Source organism: Sminthopsis crassicaudata, chromosome 3 (assembly GCF_048593235.1).
Source record: "Sminthopsis crassicaudata isolate SCR6 chromosome 3, ASM4859323v1, whole genome shotgun sequence".
Lineage (NCBI taxonomy): Eukaryota > Metazoa > Chordata > Mammalia > Dasyuromorphia > Dasyuridae > Sminthopsis > Sminthopsis crassicaudata.
Window position 1 is genome coordinate 296,348 of NC_133619.1, and position 23,468 is coordinate 319,815.

The window sequence follows — 23,468 nt, forward strand, 5'->3', positions numbered from 1 at the left end:
TGATAAAGGACTTTTCCCAAAGAGGCTCTCGGATGGTGAGGGTAATGAAGGGCCTCACGCCAACACCTGGACTGGGTCCAAGGTGGTAAAATGGGATAGAAGCAGTCCAAGAATTTGTATCAGGATGTTAGCTAGGGAATTCAAGACTGGGATGAACTTCCCAGATATAAAAGGGAAGAAAACTGGGAGGATGTATATCACAGGACTATTTGAGTATATCAGACTTAAATCTGTATATAAAAGATGAAAATAGAGTTTTGCGTTTGTCTATGTGTGTATGTCTGCTTTGTATTACTTTTGCTCTGTGTTAAAAGTTAGCAAGCTCATAAGAGATAAGAATTCAGCCTCTGTATTACAGGCTTAGAAAAATATTAGGCTGAATTGTGGGAATTGGAATTCATTCAGAGTGGCTCAGAATATATTGGTAATTTAGGACATAGTTTTGGGCTTCTCAAAAAAAGAAAATCTTTTTCTCTCTCTCTGTCTCTGGCAAATAGCAACAACCAATTAGAAGCCTCCCCCTCCCCATCTCAATGTTCTTTTACTTGTGATGTAATCTCTTGTATAAAAGCTATGTATCTTTACTACTTCTTTAGCCCTCCTACCATGAGCTTTCTCTTTCTTATCTGGTGATGGGACTGCTCATCCTCTGGAGGTTTTCAATAAACAACTTTTCTGCTTTTTACTGAATGATCTCTCAGTAGTCATTTTGGGTAAGGGTCTTCTACATCTCACACAATAAGAATTTACCATTTGACAAAAACTGCTGGGAAAATTGGAAATGAGTATGGCCGAAACTAGGTATGGACCCACACAACACCATACACCAAGATAAGATCAAAATGGGTTCATGATCTAGGCATAAAGAGTGAGATTATAAATAAATTAGAAGAACATAGGATTGTTTACCTCTCAGACTTGTGGAGGAGGAAGGAATTTGTGATTAAAGAAGAATTAGAGATCATTATCACAAAATAGAAAATTTTGATTATATTAATTTTAAAAAGTTTTTGTACAAATAAAATGAATGCAGATAGGATTAGAAGGGAAGCAATAAATAATGGGAAAAATTTTTTACAGCTAAAGCTGATAAAGGCCTCATCTCCAAAATATATAGAGAATTTATTCTAATTTATAAGAAATCAAGCCATTCTCCAATTGATAAATGGTCAAAGGATATGAACAGACAGTTTTCAAATGAAATTGAAACTATTTCTACTCATATGAAAGAGTGTTCCAAATCATTACTGATCAGAGAAATACAAATTAATACAACTCTGAGGTACCACTGCACACCTATAAGATTGGCTAGAATGACAGGAAAAGATAATGATGAATGTTGGAGGGGATGTGGGAAAACTTGGACATTGATCCATTGTTGGGGGAGTTGTGAAAGAATCCAACCATTCTGGAGAGCAATCTGGAACTATGCGCAAAAAATTATGAAACTGTGCATACCCTTTGACCCAGCAGTTCTACTCCTGGGCTTATATCCCAAAAAAATACTAAAGAAGGGAAAGGGACCCGTATGTGCCAAAATGTTTGTGGCAGCCCTTTTTGTAGTGGCTAAAAACTGGAAATTGAATGGATGTCCATCAATTGGAGAATGGCTGAATAAATTACGGAATATTATTAAATGAGTAGGATCAGGAGATCATTATACACTTCAACAACAATACCACATAATCAGAATTGATGGAAGTAGCTATCTTTGGCAATGAGAGGATCCAATTAAATTCCAATTGATCAGTAATGAACAGAACCAGCTACACCCAGCAAAAGAATTCTGGAAAATGAGTGTAGACCACAACATAGTGTTAGGTTCTTACTAAGTGCTAATGAGATAATGAGATATTTCCACTCTTTATGTTGTTGTTTGCTTGCATTTTTGTTTTTTTTCTCAGGTTATTTTTACCTTTCTAAATCCGATTTTTCTTATGCAACAAGAGAACTGTATAAATATATACACATATATTGTATTTAAGATGTACTTTAACATGTTTAACATATATGAGATTACCATCTAGAGGAGGGGGTGGAAGAAAGGAAGGGAAAAGTTGGAACAGAAGTTTGTAAGGGTCAATGTTGAAAAATTACCCTTAAGTGGATATCTTCGACAAAGAGAAGATCTAATTAAGTTCCAATTGATCAGTGATGGACAGAATCAGCTACACCCAAAGAATGAACATTGGGAAATAAGCGTTTGCATATTTTTTTCCTTCCCAGGTTATTTTTACCTTCTGAGTCCAATTCTCCCTGTGCAACAAGAGAACTATTCGGTTCTGCACACATATATTGTATCTAGGATATACTATAACATATTTAACCTGTATAAGCCATCTAGGGGAGTGGGTGGAGGGAGGGAAGGGAACAGAAAGGAGTGCAAGGGATAATGTTGTAAAAAATTACCCAGGATATGTTCTTTCAATAAAAATTTATAATAAAAAAATGAAAAAAAAAAGAAAGAAAAATTACTCTTGCATATGTTCTGTCAATAAAAAGCTATTTAAAAAAACCTCAGCAAACATAAACACCATGAAAAGGCTACAGCTGTTACAATGATTATCATCAATATTAAATGAAGTCTCTGTGTATTCTAGAAACTCATTCTCTATATCCATTTAATTAGCAAATTTGGAGATCCAAATATTCTGCATGTTCATCTGAATCCTAGAAATATCTTTTTTTGGACATATGATTCATTCTGGGGCAGCTCTAAAGATTCAAAAACACTTGTTGAGATTCCAAATCTACTAAGACTTAAGACAATTTAATATAACTTACTATATTTGGTTTTCCAGAAATTACTTCATGTGGTAAAAAACAAAAGAAACAAACAAACAAAAAAAAAACCTAGCTCAAGTCTTCTGGAGCTGGTCCTACTAACAACAGAACTGTAATAACACCAAATTAGGAACCCATAATTCATATGGAGACTTTGGAGAATTCCAGTTTTTATATACCACTTGCTGTTTCTATCTTGATCTAAACCTTGTACTTGATATTAGAATTAAAAAATTTTAAAAATCATAAGGGTGTAACTTGTCGAATGAACCCTTCTGTTTCTTAAAACTAGCAGATAAATATTTTAAATGAGAAAATAATTTCACTTTCTTTACAGTTATCAATATAATACTATATGTAAAATCCTTAAAACAATTTTGAGAACTTATTAGTAAAATATAATCAAAGACTGAATCTGCATACTTGATTCATTTGGAAGTTAATCATATACATATATGTATATAGTTCTTAGAGAAAATAGTCTAATCCTGTGGCTTTCTCAAAATTTACTATTCCATTTAGTTAGGAAACCTTTACATTATATCTTTGTCTCATTACTTTGTCTAATTTGACTTCCCAAGTCAAAGGAAGGATGTCATCTCTATATTATAATTTCATCAAAAATACAGATAAAAACTGAAGGATTTCTCATACTTGCATCTTAGAGTAACCCAGAAATGCTGTAGTATCAATATAGTAATTAACATATTTAGTATAGTACTTACAAAACTTTTACTACTTACCTGTCCTGATGGTAGAACTTTGTTATAAAAAGAAAAGGAAGGATGTAGTTATATAGTCATAATTAGATAACATTATATAATAATGGGGGGAAGGAAAAGGGAATTTCCTAAAATTTGTTATATCTGAGTCATAGCTAAAAGTCAATTATAGCCTCACATTTTACACAGGATATTAAAAGCCAGGTTCATGATACATGAAGGGAAATATTCTATTTATTGAAGAAATAGCACAATGAAGAAACTGAGGCATGAGGATCCTAATTTAGACCATAACAAAGTGCTCTCTCAAATTTTCCCAGAAACAGACAGGCACTTATATCAGTTCTCAGACAGCAGTCATGACATTTTCTACTATTGGCTTCATTATAAATCAGACAACCATCCCTATAATCAAAACTCAAAATAATATTAAATTATAATCCCATGAGTTATTACTTCAAATAGAAAATATTCACTCGTTAGAGTTTAGGGCTTGAATATTATTATTAATTTTCTCATGTTTCCCTAACAGTTACATTTCATTTATCTTTTACTTATAAAATAAAACTAATCATATCCTGGGATTTCAGACATATAGCAAATACCTGATAGTTGATTCATTAATATATTTAAATTATATCTTTAAACCATCCTACACATTTTCATCATTTTTATAAATGAGAGCCAAAATTTTTCAAATGAAAACTCACTCTTTATTTTTGCAAACTTGTAATCCTTCTTCCCCATTTGACAAGGAGTGAGAAAGGGAATACTATTTTCTCAGTTTTAGGTTCTTAAACTTAATTACTTTAGATTTTTATAACATTCAGTTAATAGGTTAAATAAGATGTTATAATCCAGTCTGAATACAAAGTTTCAAGGGTCCTCACAGATAAGGATATATTAAGGGATCTGTGCAACTTTTCCTACCCCCAACAGCAATGAATTATTGTTGTTGTTATGTATTTTAAAACAAAATATACCTCATTAAATATTTGTTGTTTAGTCACTTTGTGACTCATGATAAAAATTCTAGAGTGGCTTTCCATTTCCTTTTTCAGCTCATTTTACTACTGAGAAGACTGAGGTCAAGTGGGTTTAGTGACTTGCCCACAGTCACATAACTAGTAAGTATCTAAGGCTGGATTTGAAGTCAGCAAGATGAACCTTCCTGACTCCAAGCCCATCCCTCTATCCACTGTGCTGCTTGGCTTCCCATTAAAGATTAACAGTTTCAAATTATCTATTTTTATCATATTCTTTTAACCACTAAATTCACATTTTAACTGCATCCAGATAAAAAGAGAAGTTATTTGCCTAACAGCATTTCTGATACAATCTGAAATTTCACAATATAAGAAAACAAGCTAGCAATACAAAGATAACATTTACAATGCTTTTTACATTTTACATTTACAAAGCCTTTACAATATAAACAACAAATTTATGCATTTAAAATTTAAAAACAAAACTTATCTGTCAGATGTTAGCGATTCAGCCAAATGCATTTCCAAATTATCTTATATAGAAAATCATTTAATTTTTATCACTTAGCATTTTATACTAATCACCTCTAAAATCACATTTATTGAATACTAGAAGAAAACCAAGAGATGGAATTAGAATTAGATAAGTCAAATCTAAAATTGGAACTAATAAAATCTGGCATAGAGTTAGCAAGTAAGAAACAATTACATCAAGTAGAAGAAATAATAATAATAATAGTAGAGATTTATATGGTACAGCAGGATGAATACAGAGAGGCTTGGAGAAACTTACATGAACTGATACTGAGTGAAATGAGCAGAACCAGGAGATCATTATATACTTCAACAGCAATTCTGTACGAGGATGTATTCTGATGGAAGTGGATATCTTCGACAAAGAGAAGATATAATTCAGTTCCAATTGATCAATGGTGGACAGAATCAGCTACACCCAGAGAAAGAACACTGGGAAATGAGTGTAAACTGTTTGCATTTTTGTTTTTCTACCCAGATTATTTTTACCAACAAAAAATTTGGTTCTGCACACATATATTGTATCTAGGATATAATATTGCATATTTGACATGTATGGGACTGCCTGCCATCTAGGGGAGAGGGTGGAGGGAAGGAGAGGAAAATTTTGTTACAGGAGTGCAAGGGATAATGTTGTAAAAAATTATCCATGCATATGTACTGTCAAAAAAAAGTTATAATTATAAAATTAATAACAAAAAAAGAAAATAGGGAAATACTATTAAAAAAAAAAGATTTATATGGTACTTATCTTATACTTTATGTCTTAAGCTCCTCGTAAGCACTCTATCCTTAGATCCTCACAATAACCCTGGGAAGTGGGAGGCAAACAGAGATAGATAACTTGCTTAAAATCACACAACTATCAACACCATGTCTGTGTCATAAAAGGAATTTGGTAGGACTTCTTCTTTCCCTATTTTTTCAAATAGTTTATATAGTATTGGAATTAATTGTCCTTTGAATGTTTGGTAGAATTCACATGTAAATCCATCCGGCCCTGGATATTTTTTCTTAGGGAGCTGATTAATAGCTTGTTCTATTTCTTTTTCAAAAATGGGACTATTTAAATAATTGATTTCCTCTTCTGTTAACCTGGGCAATCTATATTTTTGGAGATATTCCTCTATTTCATTTAGATTATCAAATTTATTGGCCTATAGTTAGGCAAAATAACTCCTAATTATTGCTCTAATTTCCTCTTCATTAATGGAGAGTTCTCCCTTTTCATTTTTGAGACGAACAATTCAATTTTCTTCTTTACTTTTTCTTTTACTTTAAACTAAAAGTTTATCTATCTTGTTGGGTTTTTTCATAAAACTAACTCTTAGTTTCATTTATTAATTCAATAGTTTTCTTATTTTCAATTTTACTAATCTCTCCTTTTATTTTCAGAATTTCAAATTTGGTATTTAATTGAGGGTTTTTAATTTATTCTTTTTCTATCTTTTTTAGTTGTAACCCCAATTTATAGATCTTCTCTTTCTCTATTTTATGCAATTAAGCATCTAGAGATATAAAATTTCCCCTTATAACCACTTTGGCTGCATCCCATAAATTTTGGTATGTTGTCTCATTATTGTCATTCACTTGGATTAAATTATTAATTGTGCCTATGATTTGCTGTTTCACCCATTCATTCTTTAGGACTAGATTATTTAATTTCCAAATAATTTTTGCTTTATTTTCTCCTGGTCTTATATTGCATGTGATTTTTATTGCATCATGATCTGGAAAGAATGAATTTACTATTTCTGCCTTTCTGCATTTGATGTTGAAGTTTTTATATCCTAATACATGGTAAATTTTTGCATAAGTTCCATGAACCACTGAGAAAAAAGTAAACTTTCTATCTCCATTCAGTTTTCTCCAAAGATCTATAATGACTAACTTTTCTAACATTTTGTTTACTTCCTTAACTTTTCTTATTTATTTTGTGGTTCAATTTATCTAGTTCTGAGAGAACAAGATTGAGATCCTCCACTAGTATAATTTTGCTGTTTATTTTTTTCTTCTTCTTATATCTCTCTTAAATCCTCTTCTAGGAATTTGGATGCTATACCACTTGGTGCATATATGTTTAGTATTGATATTGTTTTATTATCTATGGTACCCTTTAGTAAAATATAGTTTCCTCCCTTATCTCTTTTAATTAGATCTATCTTTGCTTTTACTTGATCTGAGATCAGGATTGCTACCCCTGCTTTATTTTTTTTTTTTAATTAACTCCAAACCAGGTAGGGTGAAAACAGAAAAAGAAAATTATAGCCCTAATGAATATTGATGCAAAAATCTTAAATAAAATATTAGCAACAAGATTACAGAAATTCATCCTCAGGATATACCCTATAACCAAGTAGTATTTATACCAGGAATGCAAGAATAGAGGGCTGGTTCAATATTAGGAAAACTATTAGCATAATCAACTATATCAATAACCAAACTAAGAAAAATCATATGATTATCTCAATAGATGCATAAAAAGCATTTGATAAAATCCAATACCCATTCCTATTAAAAACACTAGGAAGTATAGGAATAAGTGGACTTTTCCTTAAAATGATGACTAGCATCTATTTAAAACCATCAGCAAGCATCACATGTAATGGAGACAACCTAGAACCATTCCCAATAAGATCAATAGTGAACCAAGGCTGCTCACTATCACCATTACTATTCAGTATTGTAATGTTTGACAATAGTCAAACATTTCTGACAATAGTAGAAGAAAATACAATATACAATATACAAATACAAATACAAAATACAAAAATACAATATAGAAGAAAATACAAATTTCTGACAATAGTAGAAGAAAAAAAGATTAAAGGAATTAGAGTATGTAATGAGGAAACCAAATTATCACTCTTTGCAGATGATATGATGATATTCTTAGAGAACCTTAGAGAATCAACTCTATTAGAAACAATTCACAACTTTAGCAAAGTCGCAGGATACAAAATAAATCCATATAAATCATCAGCTTTTTTATATATTACCAAGAAAATCCAGCAGTAAGAGATACAGAAAGAAATTCCATTCTAAATAACTGTCCATAGTATAAAATACTTAAGAATCTATCTACCAATGGAAAGTCAGGAACTATATGAGCAAAACTACAAAACATTTTCCACACAATTAAAGTTAGATCTAATCAGTTAGAAAAATATCAAGTGCTCATGGATAAGCTGAGCAAATATAATAAAAATGGCAATACTACCTAAATCAATCTACTTATTTAGTGCCATACCAATCAAACTCTCAAGAAATTATTTCATAGATCTAGAAAAAATAGTAACAAAATTCATTTTTGACCCAGCAGTGTTTCTAGCGGGCCTATATCCCAAAGAGATCTTAAAGGAGGGAAAGGGATCCACATGTGCAAAAACGTTTGTGGCAGTCCTTTTTGTAGTGGCAAGAAACTGGAAAATGAGGAGATACCCATCAGTTGGAGAATAGCTGAATAAATTATGGCATACTAATATTATGGAATATTATTGTTCTATAAGAAATGATCAGAAGGATGGTTTCAGACAATAAGTCTCTGGAGAGACTTACAGAAACTGATGTTAAGTGAAATGAGCAGAACCAGGAGATCATGGTACATGGCAACATCAATATTATAAGATGATCAATTCTGATGAACATGACTCTTTCCAGCAATGAGATGATTGATGCCAATTCCAACGATCTTGTGATAAAGAGAGCCATCTACACCTAGTGAGAGGATTGTGGGAACTGAATGTGGATCCCAACATAACCTTCTCACTCTTTTTGTTGTTGTTTGCTTGCATTTTGTTTTCTTACTCATTTACTTTCTTTTTTTGATCTGATTTCTCTTGTGCAACAAGAGAATTGTATAAATGTTTATACATATTAGATTTAACATATATTTTAACATGTTTAATATGCACTGGATTGCCTGCCATCTCAGGAATGGGGTGAGGGGGGGGGAAGGAGAAAATCTGAAACACAAGGCTATGCAAGAGTCAATGTTGTTAAGTTATCCATGTATGTGTTTTGAAAATAAAAAGCTTGGGGCAGTTAGGTGGCACAGTGGATAGAGTACCAGCCCTGAATTCAGGAGGACCTGAGTTCAAATCTGGTCTCAGACACTTAATACTTCCTAACTGTGTGACCCTGGGCAAGTCATTTAACCTCAGAATGTTAGTTCTCAGAAAAGCCTCAGAAAAAGAAAAAAAATGAATGAAAATAAAAAGCTTTATTGAAAAGAAAATCAGACAACTAATACATTTCCAAGCCTGAAGTGTAACTCAGATTTCCCCACATTTTTTAAATAATTGTTTATTTAATTTTTATTTTATTTTATAATTATAACTTTTTTTTTTGACAGTACATATACATGGGTAATTTTTTACAACATTATCCCTTGCACTTACTTCTGTTCAGATGTTTTCCCTTCCTCCCCCAACCCCCTCCCCCAGATGGCAGGCAGTCTTATATATGTTAAATATATTACAATATATTCTAGATACAAATTATGTGTGTAGAACCGAATTTCTTGTTGCACAGGAAGAATTGGATTCAGAAGGTAAAAATAACAGTTTACACTCATTTCCCAGTGTTCCTTTTCTGGATGTAGCTGATTCTGTCCATCATTAATCAATTGGAATTGGATTAGCTCTTTTCTATGTTGAAGATATCCACTTCCATCATAATACATCCTCGTACAGTATCATTGTTGAAGTGTATAATGATCTTTTGGTTCTGCTCCTTTCACTCAGCATCAGTTGATGTAAGTCTCTCCAAGCCTTTCTGTATTTCTCCTGTTGGTCATTTCTTATAGAACAATAATATTCCATAACATTCATATACCATAATTTACCCAACCATTCTCCAATTGATGGACATCCATTCATGTTCCAGCTTCTAGCCACTATGAAAAGGGCTGCCACAAACATTTTGGCACATACAGGTCCCTTTCCCTTCTTTAGTATTTCCTTGGGATATAAGCCCAGTAGTAGTATGGCTGTGTCAGAGGGTATGCACATTTTGATAACTTTTTGGGCAAAATTCCAGATTGCTCTCCAGAATGGTTGGATTCTTTCACAACTCCACCAACAATGCATCAGTGTCCCAGTTTTCCCACAGCTCCTCCAACATTCATCGTTATTTGTTCCTGTCATCTTAGCCAATCTGACAGGTGTGTAATGATACCTCAGAGTTGTCTTAATTTGCATTTCTCTGATCAATAGTGATTTGGAATCCCCACATTTTTTAAGAACAATTTTTTTTTTTTGCATTTGATGCCACAATTAATAGAATTGCCCATTTCACCCCATCATAATATAGTTACAGAACAAGTCTCAACCAAACCAAATCTGGATTTGTAACCACAAAAATCAAAACCTCCATTTTCCAGAGCTGTCATTTACCTACACTTTAAAAATTTAAAGCCCAGAATTAATCATTATTTCCAAAGGTTTGAGGTAATGCTTTCTATATTCCATAAGCTTTTTATTTATTTTTTTTTCAAACATCACCCAAGAGTCAAATCGTTTTCTGTTCACAATCTAACTACACCTCCTCTTTCCCAAAGGCTTTTCAGTTTTAACTCCATTGAAATGATAGGAAGAGATTCCAAGTAGTAGTCTCAAATTCCTATCCCCTTGGTTTGGAACTCAGGAGGTTCTAAAGCCTGGGGAATATGCTTCCAGAACAGTTTTTCAGGGGCAGAATACTGTATTTTCTAATCACATCCAAACTATCTAAACAACTAAACTTTCTTCCAAAGAATTTTTCTTCTGAAAATTAGCTTAAAATTTTACACAACCACAATTAGTCATAATAATTTTACTTTTTTGAGTTCCTAAAAGCTTTTAAGATTTAAGAATCTATCTACCAATGAAAAGTCAGGAGCTATATGAGCAAAACTACAAAACATTTTCCACACAAATAAAGTTAGATTTAATCAGTTGGAAAAATATCAAATGCTCTTGGATATATGCATAGTTTCTTTCTCTTTTTGTTTTGTTTTTTGGTGATTTTGCTTTCAATTTACATAAAGAATTGGTTCTGAAAAAAACAAAAAACAAACAACCAAAAAAAGAATTGGTTCTGCTATTTTAATGACCTAGAAAAAATAACAACAAAGTTCATATGGAAAAACAAAAGGTCAAGAATTTCAAGGGAATTAATGAAAGAAAAAAATCTAATGAAGGTGGCCTAGCTATACCGGATCTAAAATTATATTATAAATCTGCAGTTACCAAAACCATTTGATACTGGCTAAGAAATAGACTAGCTGATCAGTGGAATAGGTTAGGTTCAAAGGAAAAAACAGCCAATAACTTAAATAATCTAGGGTTTGAAAAACCCAAAGACCTCAGCTTTTGGGATAAGAACTCACCATCTGACAAAAATTTCTGGGAAAATTAGAAATTAGTATGGCAGAAACTAGGCATTGACCCACACTTAACATGGTACAACAAGCTCAGGTCAAAATGGGTTCATGATTTAGGCATAATGAATGAGATTATAAATAAATTAGCGGAAGATAGGATAGTTTACCTCTCAGGTAAGAAGGAATGAATTTATGTCCAAAGAAGAACTAGAGATCATTACTGATCCACAATAGAAAACTTTGATTATATCAAATTGAAAAGTTTTTGTACAAACAAAACTAATGCAGATAAAATTAGAAGGGAAACAATAAACTGGGAAAACATTTTTTTAGTCAAAGGTTCCGATAAAAGCCTCATTTCCAAAATATGTAGAGAATTGACTCTAATTTATAAGAAATCAAATCATTCTCCAATTGATAAATGGTCAAAGGATATGAACAGACACTTCTCAGATGAAGAAATTGAAACTATTTCTAGCCATATGAAAAGATGCTCCAAATCATTATTAATCAGAGAAATGCAAATTAAGACAATTCTGAATACCACTACACACCTGTCAGATTGGCTAGAATGACAGGGAAAGATAATGTGCAATGTTGGAGGGGATGTGGGAAAACAGGGACACTGATACATTGTTGATGGAATTGTGAATACATGCAGCCATTCTGGAGAACGATTTGGAACTATGCTCAAAAAGTTATCAAACTGTGTATACCCTTTGACCCAGCAGTGAGTCATACTGGGCTTATACCCCAAAGAGATCTTAAAGAAGGGAAAGGGACCTGTATGTGCAAGAATGTTTGTGGCAGCCCTCTTTGTAGTGGCCAGAAACTGGAAACTCTGTTGATGTCCATCAATTGGAGAATGGCTAAATAAACAATCATATTCTTTTTGTACAGCAAAACAACTGTTTGGACATGTATACGTATATTGTACTTAATTTATACTTTAACATATTTAACGTGTATTGGTCAACCTGCCATCTGGGGGGGGGGAGGAGGGGAAAAATTGGAACAAAAGGTTTGGCAATAGTCAATGCTGTAAAATTACCCATGCATATATCTGGTAAATAAAAACTATAATTAAAAAATAAAAATAAAAAAGAATTGGTTCTGTTATATAAAGCTTTTTCTACTTCAACCTTCCCAAAAGAAATCCTAGTTCTTGATCATCTTTCCATTCCTTAATTAAATTTCACTTATTTTAAAATTGTTCCCTGATTTAAACACATATTTCTCTTTTTATGTTCATGAAAGGGTTATAAGAGGCAATGATTTAATTTTCAGAAAAATTTTAAAATGCAAACTATACAGTTATTTTTTTTCCTTTCTGGGTTACTTTCAAACTGGTTATGTTCTTTCATTACAATAAAATGGTTGTTGTCCTTTATTTATTTTTTCTGAGGCAATTGGGGTTAAGTGACTTGCTCAGGGCCACATAGCTAAGCTTTAAGTGTCTAAGGCCAGATTTGAGCTCAGGTCCTCCTGACTTCAGGTCTGGTGCTCTATCCACTGCATCAACTAACTGCCCCCTGTTCTTTTTTCTTGAAGAAGACGTAAATGACATCAGTATAATAGAGTGCAATTACATTATGTCTAACTGTGGCTGATCAGACCAAGAGGAGCTTGGAGTGCTCTGCCACAGGTTGGACACAGATAGTCCCTGTGAACATTTGGGGCGCTTTTCTAACTTTGTGCATCTTGCATTTCTTCCAATCTAGTTCCATTCTGCATGTCCCCATTTACCATGCTGGGCGGTCCTGTGCCAGTGTCTCCCATGTCATACAAGTGATTCTAAAATTCATAAGTGAGACCTTGAGAGTGTCCCTGTATTTCTTTTTCTGACCCCTTGTGAGGATTTTCTCTGTGTGAGTGCTCCAAAAAAGTCTTTTTAGCAAGTATATATTTGGCCAGCCCAACAAAACTGTGCTCTCTGCAGTAGAGTTGAAATGCTCAGTAGTTCAGTTGGAGAACGAGCTCAGTGTCTCATCCCTTCTCCTGCTGGGTTTGCCTCAGAATCTGCCCTAAGACAGTTCAAATGGAAGCACTTCAGGGCCTGGTGCTGGCAGACTGTCTATTTTTCACAGGCACACAATAGTGAGGCCGCCACAACGGCTCTGTAGACCTTTAATTTGGTAGTTGGTCTGATAACTTTCCTCTCCCTCACTTTCCTTTGGAGCATTCCAGACATTGGGCTAGCTCTGGCAATGTGTGTGCCAGGTTCATTATCAATGTGAACATCACTGGAAAGTATCCTGCTGAGTTAAGTGAACTTATACAAGCATTCAGAATTTCACCATTTGCTGTAACTGATGTGTCCACATGTGAATGGTGTAGTGCTAACTGATAGAGCACCTATGTTTTCTTGCTGTTAATTGTTAGGCCAAAATTAGCACACTAAAATAATAGCTCTCACTTAGTCTCTAAGGGATGAGGGATCTGTTTTTGTCTCCTGAATCTTTAACGGAATTTCTTTTTCCCCTTTTTTCCTACAGAGTGATAAGTACTCCAAAAACTCAAAAAGATATTCAACTTCTGCTAAGTGTCTTTTCATACAGGACAAAGAAAAAGGGGTGAGTTCCTAGAAGTCCTCAGAGTCCCAGTTCTCCTCACATTCTTAAAATGATTAATGATTAATCTTCAATGATCTCCTTAATCTCCAAACCTCCAAAATCCAAGATTTTTTTATTTTTTAATCAGTTATCATTTGATAGTCTAAGGGGGGAGTTAGTCCTGCATCCTGGGACACAGACTTTAGTATCAGATTGCAGAAAGTTTGGAGACTTGCTTCAGTTATGAAACTTCCTTAAAATCCCCCAGTGTACTAAACTCTTTGGCTGCATTTCTTCTGCAGTCTATCTGGCTGGCTACATTTTCTCCTCAGAAATCTTCCAAGATATGAGAATTTAAAAGTAGCAAAAAACACTACACAAGATAAAGACTCTCCTGCATTTTACAAAGACATAAAAACACATACTTGTTAGTCTCCTCTGTTATTCTGTTAGCCTTCTACTGAAAGTGGAATCTTAAAGCATTTCATTTGTACCAAATTTGGAACCCATTTAGCATCATTGGGGAACTCTACCTTTTAGTTACATCCTCCTGAATATCCTGTATAGGACATTGCAGGCCAATAAGAGAGGTCAATTGGACCATAAATTCTTCTCTTAGTCTCATTAAAAAAGAAACTATTTTCCAGGGGGAATCTTCAATATTTTACTATAATCGGAACCTATCATTCCATTAAAGGAAGTATCTCTAACCCCCTAAAGGGAGTATCTTTCTCCTGCCCCCTTTCCTTCCCCCCAGGGATAAACCTTACCCTTACCTCAGGGTAACCTGAAATTGAGGGTGTGTGTGTGTGCCCAGGAGCAGTCTTCCACAAAAAAATTCCTGTAGAGAAAACTTAGGGTTTTTCTGAAAGGCTACCATGAGGAAGGTGAGGGGGTCGCAACGCTGACTAACCTGAAAACTGAAGCGTGAGATCTGATATAGCTGAGGAAACCAAGGTTCGAGTTTCTGAGCACACTGATATATTAAGCAATGTTTGCCAATTGCATAACAAATTGAGAGCAGATCTCACCTGCGCATTTGAACACAAATGCAGGGGGAGACAGATTTTGATGCATTAAAAAAAAAATAATTATATATATATATATATATATATATATATATTAACGGGATCTAAACCGGAATACGTGATTAGGTAATCTGATTTTTAATTGAAGGAAAGATGATGGATTTTCCAGTGGGGGGATGGAGAATGAGTTTCAGTCATGTTGGAAAGGGTGCACCGGGTCTTTGCGTTGCCAGATTTGCAGATTAATGGCATTCACCTGTATTTATGGAACAATAGACAACTTACAAGATCTGCCTTTCCATGAAGATTGCAGAAAAACAACAAGATGGAGCATAATACATGTGGCAGCTTTGTGGGAGTAAGCCAGACTGGGAATGTGGCCTGTGACATCACAGGAAAATATAAACTACCTGGAGTAAATGTAGCCAGCGAAAGAAACTCCAACTGTCCCCTGGGAAAAGTTGCGCGTGACCCTGGGGCCTCCCTGGGAATGTCCCCTCTCCGTTTTATTTCTGTTCCATCTGGCGCGCCTGGAGTCGCTGCGGAGATCCCTCCGTCCTGCTGCCCCCCGTGAGAATTACCTCTGGTGAGGGCCCCAGCAAGATCTCTTGCTTCTGCGAGGGTAGCTTACCTGGCACAGCTGGCAGGAGCGGAGAGTCTGGCTCCTGCGGGCTGGAGGGGTGTTCAGAAAACAGCGTCTGGCCGGCTCTCAGTCCCTCCCGTCCTTCGCCACCCATCGCCCTCTTACCGGCGGCCAGTCCACACGCCTGTCACACACCTGCGGAGATCGGGACGCTCGGCCAGGGCCAGTCCACACGCCTGTCAGTCACACACCTGCGGAGATCGGGACGCTCGGCCAGGGCCAGTCCACACGCCTGTCAGTCACACACCTGCGGAGATCAGGACGCTCGGCCAGGGCCAGTCCACACGCCTGTCAGTCACACACCTGCGGAGATCGGGGACGCTCGGCCAGGGCCAGTCCACACGCCTGTCAGTCACACACCTGCGGAGATCGGGGACGCTCGGCCAGGGCCAGTGCACACGCCTGTCACACACCTGCGGAGATCGGGACGCTCGGCCAGGGCCGGTCCACACGCCTGTCACACACCTGCGGAGATCGGGACGCTCGGCCAGGGCCGGTCCACACGCCTGTCAGTCACACACCTGCGGAGATCGGGACGCTCGGCCAGGGCCAGTCCACACGCCTGTCAGTCACACACCTGCGGAGATCGGGACGCTCGGCCAGGGCCAGTCCACACGCCTGTCAGTCACACACCTGCGGAGATCGGGGACGCTCGGCGAGGGCCAGTCCACACGCCTGTCAGTCACACACCTGCGGAGATCGGGACGCTCGGCCAGGGCCGGTCCACACGCCTGTCAGTCACACACCTGCGGAGATTGGGACGCTCGGCCAGGGCCGGTCCACACGCCTGTCAGTCACACACCTGCGGAGATCGGGACGCTCGGCCAGGGCCAGTCCACACGCCTGTCACACACCTGCGGAGATCGGGACGCTCGGCCAGGGCCGGTCCACACGCCTGTCAGTCACACACCTGCGGAGATCGGGGACGCTCGGCCAGGGCCGGTCCACACGCCTGTCAGTCACACACCTGCGGAGATCGGGGACGCTCGGCCAGGGCCGGTCCACACGCCTGTCAGTCACACACCTGCGGAGATCGGGACGCTCGGCCAGGGCCGGTCCACACGCCTGTCAGTCACACACCTGCGGAGATCGGGACGCTCGGCCAGGGCCAGTCCATACGCCTGTCAGTCACACACCTGCGGAGATCGGGACGCTCGGCCAGGGCCGGTCCACACGCCTGTCAGTCACACACCTGCGGAGATCGGGGACGCTCGGCCAGGGCCAGTGCACACGCCTGTCACACACCTGCGGAGATCGGGACGCTCGGCCAGGGCCGGTCCACACACCTGTCACACACCTGCGGAGATCGGGACGCTCGGCCAGGGCCGGTCCACACGCCTGTCAGTCACACACCTGCGGAGATCGGGACGCTCGGCCAGGGCCAGTCCACACGCCTGTCAGTCACACACCTGCGGAGATCGGGGACGCTCGGCCAGGGCCAGTCCACACGCCTGTCAGTCACACACCTGCGGAGATCGGGGACGCTCGGCCAGGGCCAGTCCATACGCCTGTCAGTCACACACCTGCGGAGATCGGGACGCTCGGCCAGGGCCAGTGCACACACCTGTCACACACCTGCGGAGATCGGGACGCTCGGCCAGGGCCGGTCCACACGCCTGTCAGTCACACACCTGCGGAGATCGGGGACGCTCGGCCAGGGCCGGTCCACACGCCTGTCAGTCACACACCTGCGGAGATCGGGGACGCTCGGCCAGGGCCGGTCCACACGCCTGTCAGTCACACACCTGCGGAGATCGGGACGCTCGGCCAGGGCCAGTGCACACACCTGTCACACACCTGCGGAGATCGGGACGCTCGGCCAGGGCCGGTCCACACGCCTGTCAGTCACACACCTGCGGAGATCGGGGACGCTCGGCCAGGGCCGGTCCACACGCCTGTCAGTCACACACCTGCGGAGATCGGGACGCTCGGCCAGGGCCGGTCCACACGCCTGTCAGTCACACACCTGCGGAGATCGGGACGCTCGGCCAGGGCCAGTCCACACGCCTGTCAGTCACACACCTGCGGAGATCGGGGACGCTCGGCCAGGGCCAGTGCACACACCTGTCACACACCTGCGGAGATCGGGACGCTCGGCCAGGGCCGGTCCACACGCCTGTCAGTCACACACCTGCGGAGATCGGGGACGCTCGGCCAGGGCCGGTCCACACGCCTGTCAGTCACACACCTGCGGAGATCGGGACGCTCGGCCAGGGCCGGTCCACACGCCTGTCAGTCACACACCTGCGGAGATCGGGACGCTCGGCCAGGGCCAGTCCACACGCCTGTCAGTCACACACCTGCGGAGATCGGGACGCTCGGCCAGGGCCGGTCCACACGCCTGTCAGTCACACACCTGCGGAGATCGGGACGCTCGGCCAGGGCCAGTCCACACGCCTGTCAGTCACACTCGGCCAGCACCGAGGAGACTGCGCGCCGCAGCCCCGGGCGGAGATCCAGGTGCGCGCAGCACAGCCGGCTGGAGCTGTCCAGCACAGGGGAAGGTCTGGGACTGGGATCCGCACAGAGCAGAGAATCCAGTGCAAATAAGTTCGCCTTTCCGAGGAGGCGGGAGCCCCGCAGGTGTTCCGAACTGCACGTCACGTGGGCTGCTTCCGGGCTCGGGCTTGGTGGGCTCCTCCCCCTCCCCCACCCCTTTGACTTCCCCTTGGGGGTTGAGCCCTCCGAAATGTTTTATCCGATAGCTCTCTGGGCTGTGGAGCAATGGACAGGAAACTGGTGGTGACGAAAACAGAAGACCCCGTAAGAAGTCTTTATTAAAAAGTCCCTGATGTGGCGCTGCGTCAAGGACTTAGGAGGAACTTTCTTTTCCAAGGCTCGGGTAGACGCGGCTGCAGCCCTCCGGGTCGTCTCCTAGGGTGATGCCGGAGGGCCCTGGGCCGGACCCGCTCTGGTCCGGCTTCTGGCTGCAGAGCTCGGGCCGGCGCCTGCAGAGCAGCCTGGGGGCGGGGGTCTGACCGTCTGACTCGTGCGGCCCCCGGCGGCGGGCTTGGCGAGGTCACAGAGACCCGCGCGAAGGGCTTGGAGGAACGTGGCGGACCCTTCCCCCCCTTCGGGGACCCCCATTTCCATTTCTTGGGTTCAGGCCCCTAGGCTGCCTCCAGCAGGGTCCGAAGGAAACGGACCCGCCCCGCCCGAGTGAATGACGCTTGTCCGGACGCCCCTTTCCCCATAGGGAACCTTTCCTCCTAGATCTGGACTGTCTGGAGCGACACCGTTCTCAGTCCCCGGGAATGGGAAAACAAGAGCGGGAAGACCGTCCTCCAAGAAGTCTCAGAGGGGAAGGGAAGAAGACCGGAGAACACCCAGTGAGCAAGAAGAGAGTGCTTCCGCGAGCTCCCCACCGAGCCCTCAGAGGCTCCTCCTCTCAACCCCTTACCCCTGCCCCATCCTTCCTAGCCCTGCCCTCACCCCGCCCATCTCCTTAGCCCCGCCCCCAGTAGCCCCGTCCCATATCCCTCCCCATTCCTCTTTTAGCCCCGCCTTCTTTAATAGTCCCACTCTCACTCCCGCCCCATTCTTCTATCAGGCACCTTTCCTTCCTCTCCCTCTCTGAGCCCTGCCTTCCCTCCCTCCCCATCCTTCTGGGTCCCGCTCTCTCCCACAGCCTCGCCTTCACACGCCCCCTCTCTTTTTTTCCATTTGCCCCGCCCATTCCCGTAGCCCCACCCTCACCCCTATTAGCCACGCCCCTGTCCCAATAGCCCCGCCACAGCTCTCCCGCCGCCGTACAAGCCCCGCCTTTCCCCTCATCTGTCCCCGCCCTCCCCCCAGTTTGCCTTCTCCTAGCGTCCCTCCCCTCTAGCCCCGCCTCTTTTTCTCCCATTTGTCCCTCTCTTCAATCCCCGCCCCCTCTCCCTTTCTGGTCTTGGATCCCGTGACGCGGCCTCTAGGCTGTTCCATGAACCAGAGCCTCCTGTCGGTTCGCAGGCTTGGAACGCTCTCCCTCCTCATCTCCTCCTACGTCCGTGCCCAGCTTCTACAGCTTCTCTTCCCTCTGCCCATTGTCCGCTGTGGGAAAGCGCTTGCTTTGAAAATATAGGCTTGCATGTTATTCCCCCGTGAGAGGGCGGGGGCCACGTTTTGCCTCTTTTTTTGGCGCCTAGCACCCTGCCCGGCACATACCGTAATAGACGCCTAATGAATGGTTACTGATTCTTGACTCTTGTGGTTCTTTATCCCCGCCCCCTCCATCTTAACCCCGCCTTCTCTCCGCCCCCTCTGACTTTCTATCCCGCCCCTTCTGCTCCCACTTTCCCTCCCAGCCGTCTGTCTTGTATTCCCGCCTCCATTTCCTCGCCCACTTTGCCTCTTCCAGCTGTCGCTCGCCTTTCTCCCCGCCTCCAGGGCGCTAGTCTTTGCCTCCCTTCTCCCCGCCCCCCCTCCGCCCCGTGGGGCTGGGTCACGTGCTCTGGCGGCGGCGCCTGCGCAGGGCGCGCTCCGGCGGCTGTCAGGATGAGGAGGCGGCGGCGGCCGGCGGCCTGGCCCCACGGTTCCCGCGGCGGCCTCGGCACCCGCTGAGGCCGCACCTGTCCCGGCCTCGGCCTCGCTGTCCGCTCGGGCCGCTCATGGCGCAGCCGGGCCCCGGAGGAGGAGAGGCCGCGTCCGATGGTGAGAGCGGAGGCGGCGACGGCGGTCGGGCCGGGAGGGCGGAGGGAGGCCCGGGCCGGGCCCGAGCTGAGCCGGAGGCTGGGTGGGGCGGGGCCCGAGCCCCGGGATTCCCTCGGTCAGTGCGGGCAGCGTTCAGGGCCCCACTCGGGGAGGGGGCGGGGGGAGGGAGGCCGCGCGGCTCGGCGCTTCCCGCCCCTTGGCCCGTGACCTTGCGGCCGCCGCCGGAGCCGTCTGCGCGGCCCCTGGAGCTGCCCCTTCCCTCGGTCGGGCGGCTCCGGAACGAGCGGGCCAACCCCCCAGTCCCCTGGAAATCCCCCGCCCCGGCGGAGCGCGGGACCCTCCGCCTCTGGGAAGCCTTCCCGGACTGCCCCGCGCAGCGCACGTGCGGGGCTCGGCGGGGTGCCCGGGGCTGCTGCTGCCGCCCTGGGAGGTCGCTGTCCGGTGGGCAGCCCGCTCCCCGCTGGAGCCCGGGGGCTCGCACTCTGGAGCGCGGTTTCCGTCCCTAGGTTTCGTCCCTAGGCGTGGGGGCGGCCGCAGGTCACTTTGTTCCTGCTTCTGGGGCTGGAAACAATGTTATCAGATCCTCGGGCTGGGCCCCTGGGGGGGGGCCCTGAGGGAGCAGCTGCCACCTCCCATCCCGCAGGAGGGGGCGGGGGTCTGCTGGGAGGGCCGCCGGGGTTCCAAATAGATGGAGAACTGGACGGCCACTCATTTCTGGCTCAGCGTTCCGCCTCTGGGCCACGGCAGCGGGCGGAGTGACCTGCTCGGGCCGCCTGCCCTGGGATGGAACCTTGGCCCGGATCTGTGGCCACCTGGAACTCAGCGGAGCTTTTTTAAAGCTCTCCTGGGCCCTCGATTTCTCAGGCTTGTTGTGGGGAGTCCCGCTTTCTTCTGCCCAGGCCCGGGTTCTGGTGCCGGGTCCGGCAGAAGCGCTTCGGCGGCCCCGTTTTGTGATTTTGAGTTCTTCCCCAACTTGCCATTTCGGCCCATTCACGTTGGCCTCCGTCTGGACTCTCGGTTCTTCAGATATGGCCTTTCGCGATGTGCCGGTGCTTCTTCTCCGTTAGGAAATCCGGGGCTGTTCCCATCTCTAAGCCCTATTTTCTTTCCAACACACACGTATGTGCGCATTCCCACGGGCACTGAATTGATGTAATCCATGAGGTTTTCTGTGAGTCCCCTGCAGATGATGGCGAACCCATGGCCCTTGTTTCCCTGCTGAGGGAGGGCCTCAGGAAATGATATTCCTCCTTTCAAACAGAAGTGCCTTTTTCAGGTGGGCGGGGAGGGCGGTGGGAGACCTGGCCAAGCAAAGACCTTCTGAGGCCTCAGGCCGAGACCCAAGGACCGAAGGGGGTCATTCACCGGAACGCGGTGTCGCCAGCGTCTTGGGGCGGACTCAAGCCTTAGTAGCTTAGACCTCTGCTATGATTAGTGATGACCGCTAACATTCCTGGAGCACTCTGGCTGTGATCTCCCTGATCTCCAGGCAGCTGCATTTTGTTAACCGGAGTTAGCGGTTAAGTGACTTGTCCAGGACCACGCAGCTCAGGTCCAGATGGAATGCCCTGGGCTCGGGGCCGCACCGCTTTTCACGCTCAAGGACAGGTACCTGCTACCTTTGGACTCTCCCTCTGGTCTTTTTAGTGCTTAGCCGGAAAACTGATGAAAAAAGCAGCTCCAGACCAAAGGTTACCAAGAGGAGTTAGGTGCCAGAAGCAGCAATTGGAGAACCGTGAGAGGTTGTTTCTGGGCTGTCCAGAGAACCAGCTGCAGTGTGTTGGCAGCCCCCGGCTTTGCTCATTGCATGAGATATTCTAAAGGTCCCGCCTCCCTGACTGTGGCTCCTCTGGGATCATCTCTCCAAGATGTGCCCTCAGGTTCCCGTTCTGGGCTTTCTCCCTCCCCAGAAGGAATCTTACCTCTACATATCTGTCTCACTTGGGGACCTTTGGATGTAACGACATCCCTCTGCTGATTCTCGAATGTAACTTTCCTACCCCAGTTTTCCTGCTGACCTCCCAAGACTTTTTCCCCAAAACCTTTTCCCATCGTTCGACCAGCCAATGCCATCTTCCCAATCCCCCAGGCTTGAAATCTGGGAGTTATCCTTGATATCCTTGTTCTGGGTCCCATCTTTGCAGCATTTCTTCCGATTCTGCCTCCATCCGGGTGAGCACCCCCACCTCATCACCCCTGCACCCTTACGGGAGCTACGTCTGCCTGCCTCCAGTGCACCCTCGACCAGTCACCGGAGTGATTTTCCTGATGTGCAGGTCTGTCCGTATAGTGTCCTCTGAAAAGACTCCGCTGGCTCCGCATTGCCTCCTGCATCAAATCGGAAATGCCTTCTTTGGAGCTCAAAGACCTTCATCATCCAGCCTGCTCAGTTTTCTTATTCCTCATTCCCTCACATGTGTACTCTGATCCAGTGACTCGGCCTCCTGGCTGTTCCACAAACAAGACCCTCCATTTGTGGGTCCCGGACACTCTCCCTGGGAACGTCCTCCACCTTCTCTGACTTCCTTTAAGCGCCAGCTAAACTCCCCTCCGGCAGAGGAGGCTTTCCCCAACTCCTCTCTTACTTACGACTTGTTGGCCCGCGTCTGCTTGCTGTCTTTCCCATTATATTGTAAACTTGAGGACAGGGACTGTTTTTTCCTCTTGTAACTCCAGTGCCTGGAGTATAGTAGACACTGAATAGTTGCTTATGGACTGCCTGACTAAGCTCCCTTTAAGAGCTTACAATTTAATGATGGAGCAAACAAATATGTTCAGGAGAAATAATAAATAATTAAGAGAACATTCACTAGAATGGGAAAGGCTTCTCATAAAGATTTTTAGCTAAAGTCAGGAAAGCCGAGGCGTAGAGATATTTAGCAGATGTTGTTTATCTTCAGAGAGAAGCTCATCCTAGGTTCTGGTCATTAATAATCTGTGTGGCATAAAACTGGGAGATAGGAGCTCACCAAAGGTTTTGTTCCTCCCCTAAGATCTAGTCCATTGTCCAAGTCAAGGCAGGATTTCCTATTGCGATGGGCTGTTCCTCCTTCAGGGGCTGGAGGAGCTCCCGATCATTCTAAGTAGTTGAGCCTGACCATCTAAAAGGAAAAACCAGCTGGATGAAGAAATGCCAGTAGTCTTGGTTACCACATACAGTTAGATGGGTAATCCATGTGGGTGTGGGGGTGCATCCAGCATGTACAAAATTCCAGTTACCCCG

General features: G+C 43.6%; 1 protein-coding gene across 1 annotated transcript in view; it reads left to right on the forward strand.

Moving 5' to 3' along the window:
- Positions 1-20,005: 20,005 nt before the first annotated feature.
- Positions 20,006-23,468, forward strand: part of RABEP1 (rabaptin, RAB GTPase binding effector protein 1) — a 31,866-nt gene continuing 28,403 nt past the window's right edge. Inside the window, exon 1 of the mRNA XM_074297697.1 lies at positions 20,006-20,245. Within this exon, the coding sequence (XP_074153798.1) occupies positions 20,203-20,245 (43 nt within the window). The 5' untranslated portion in view covers positions 20,006-20,202. The remainder of the gene's footprint in view (positions 20,246-23,468) is intronic.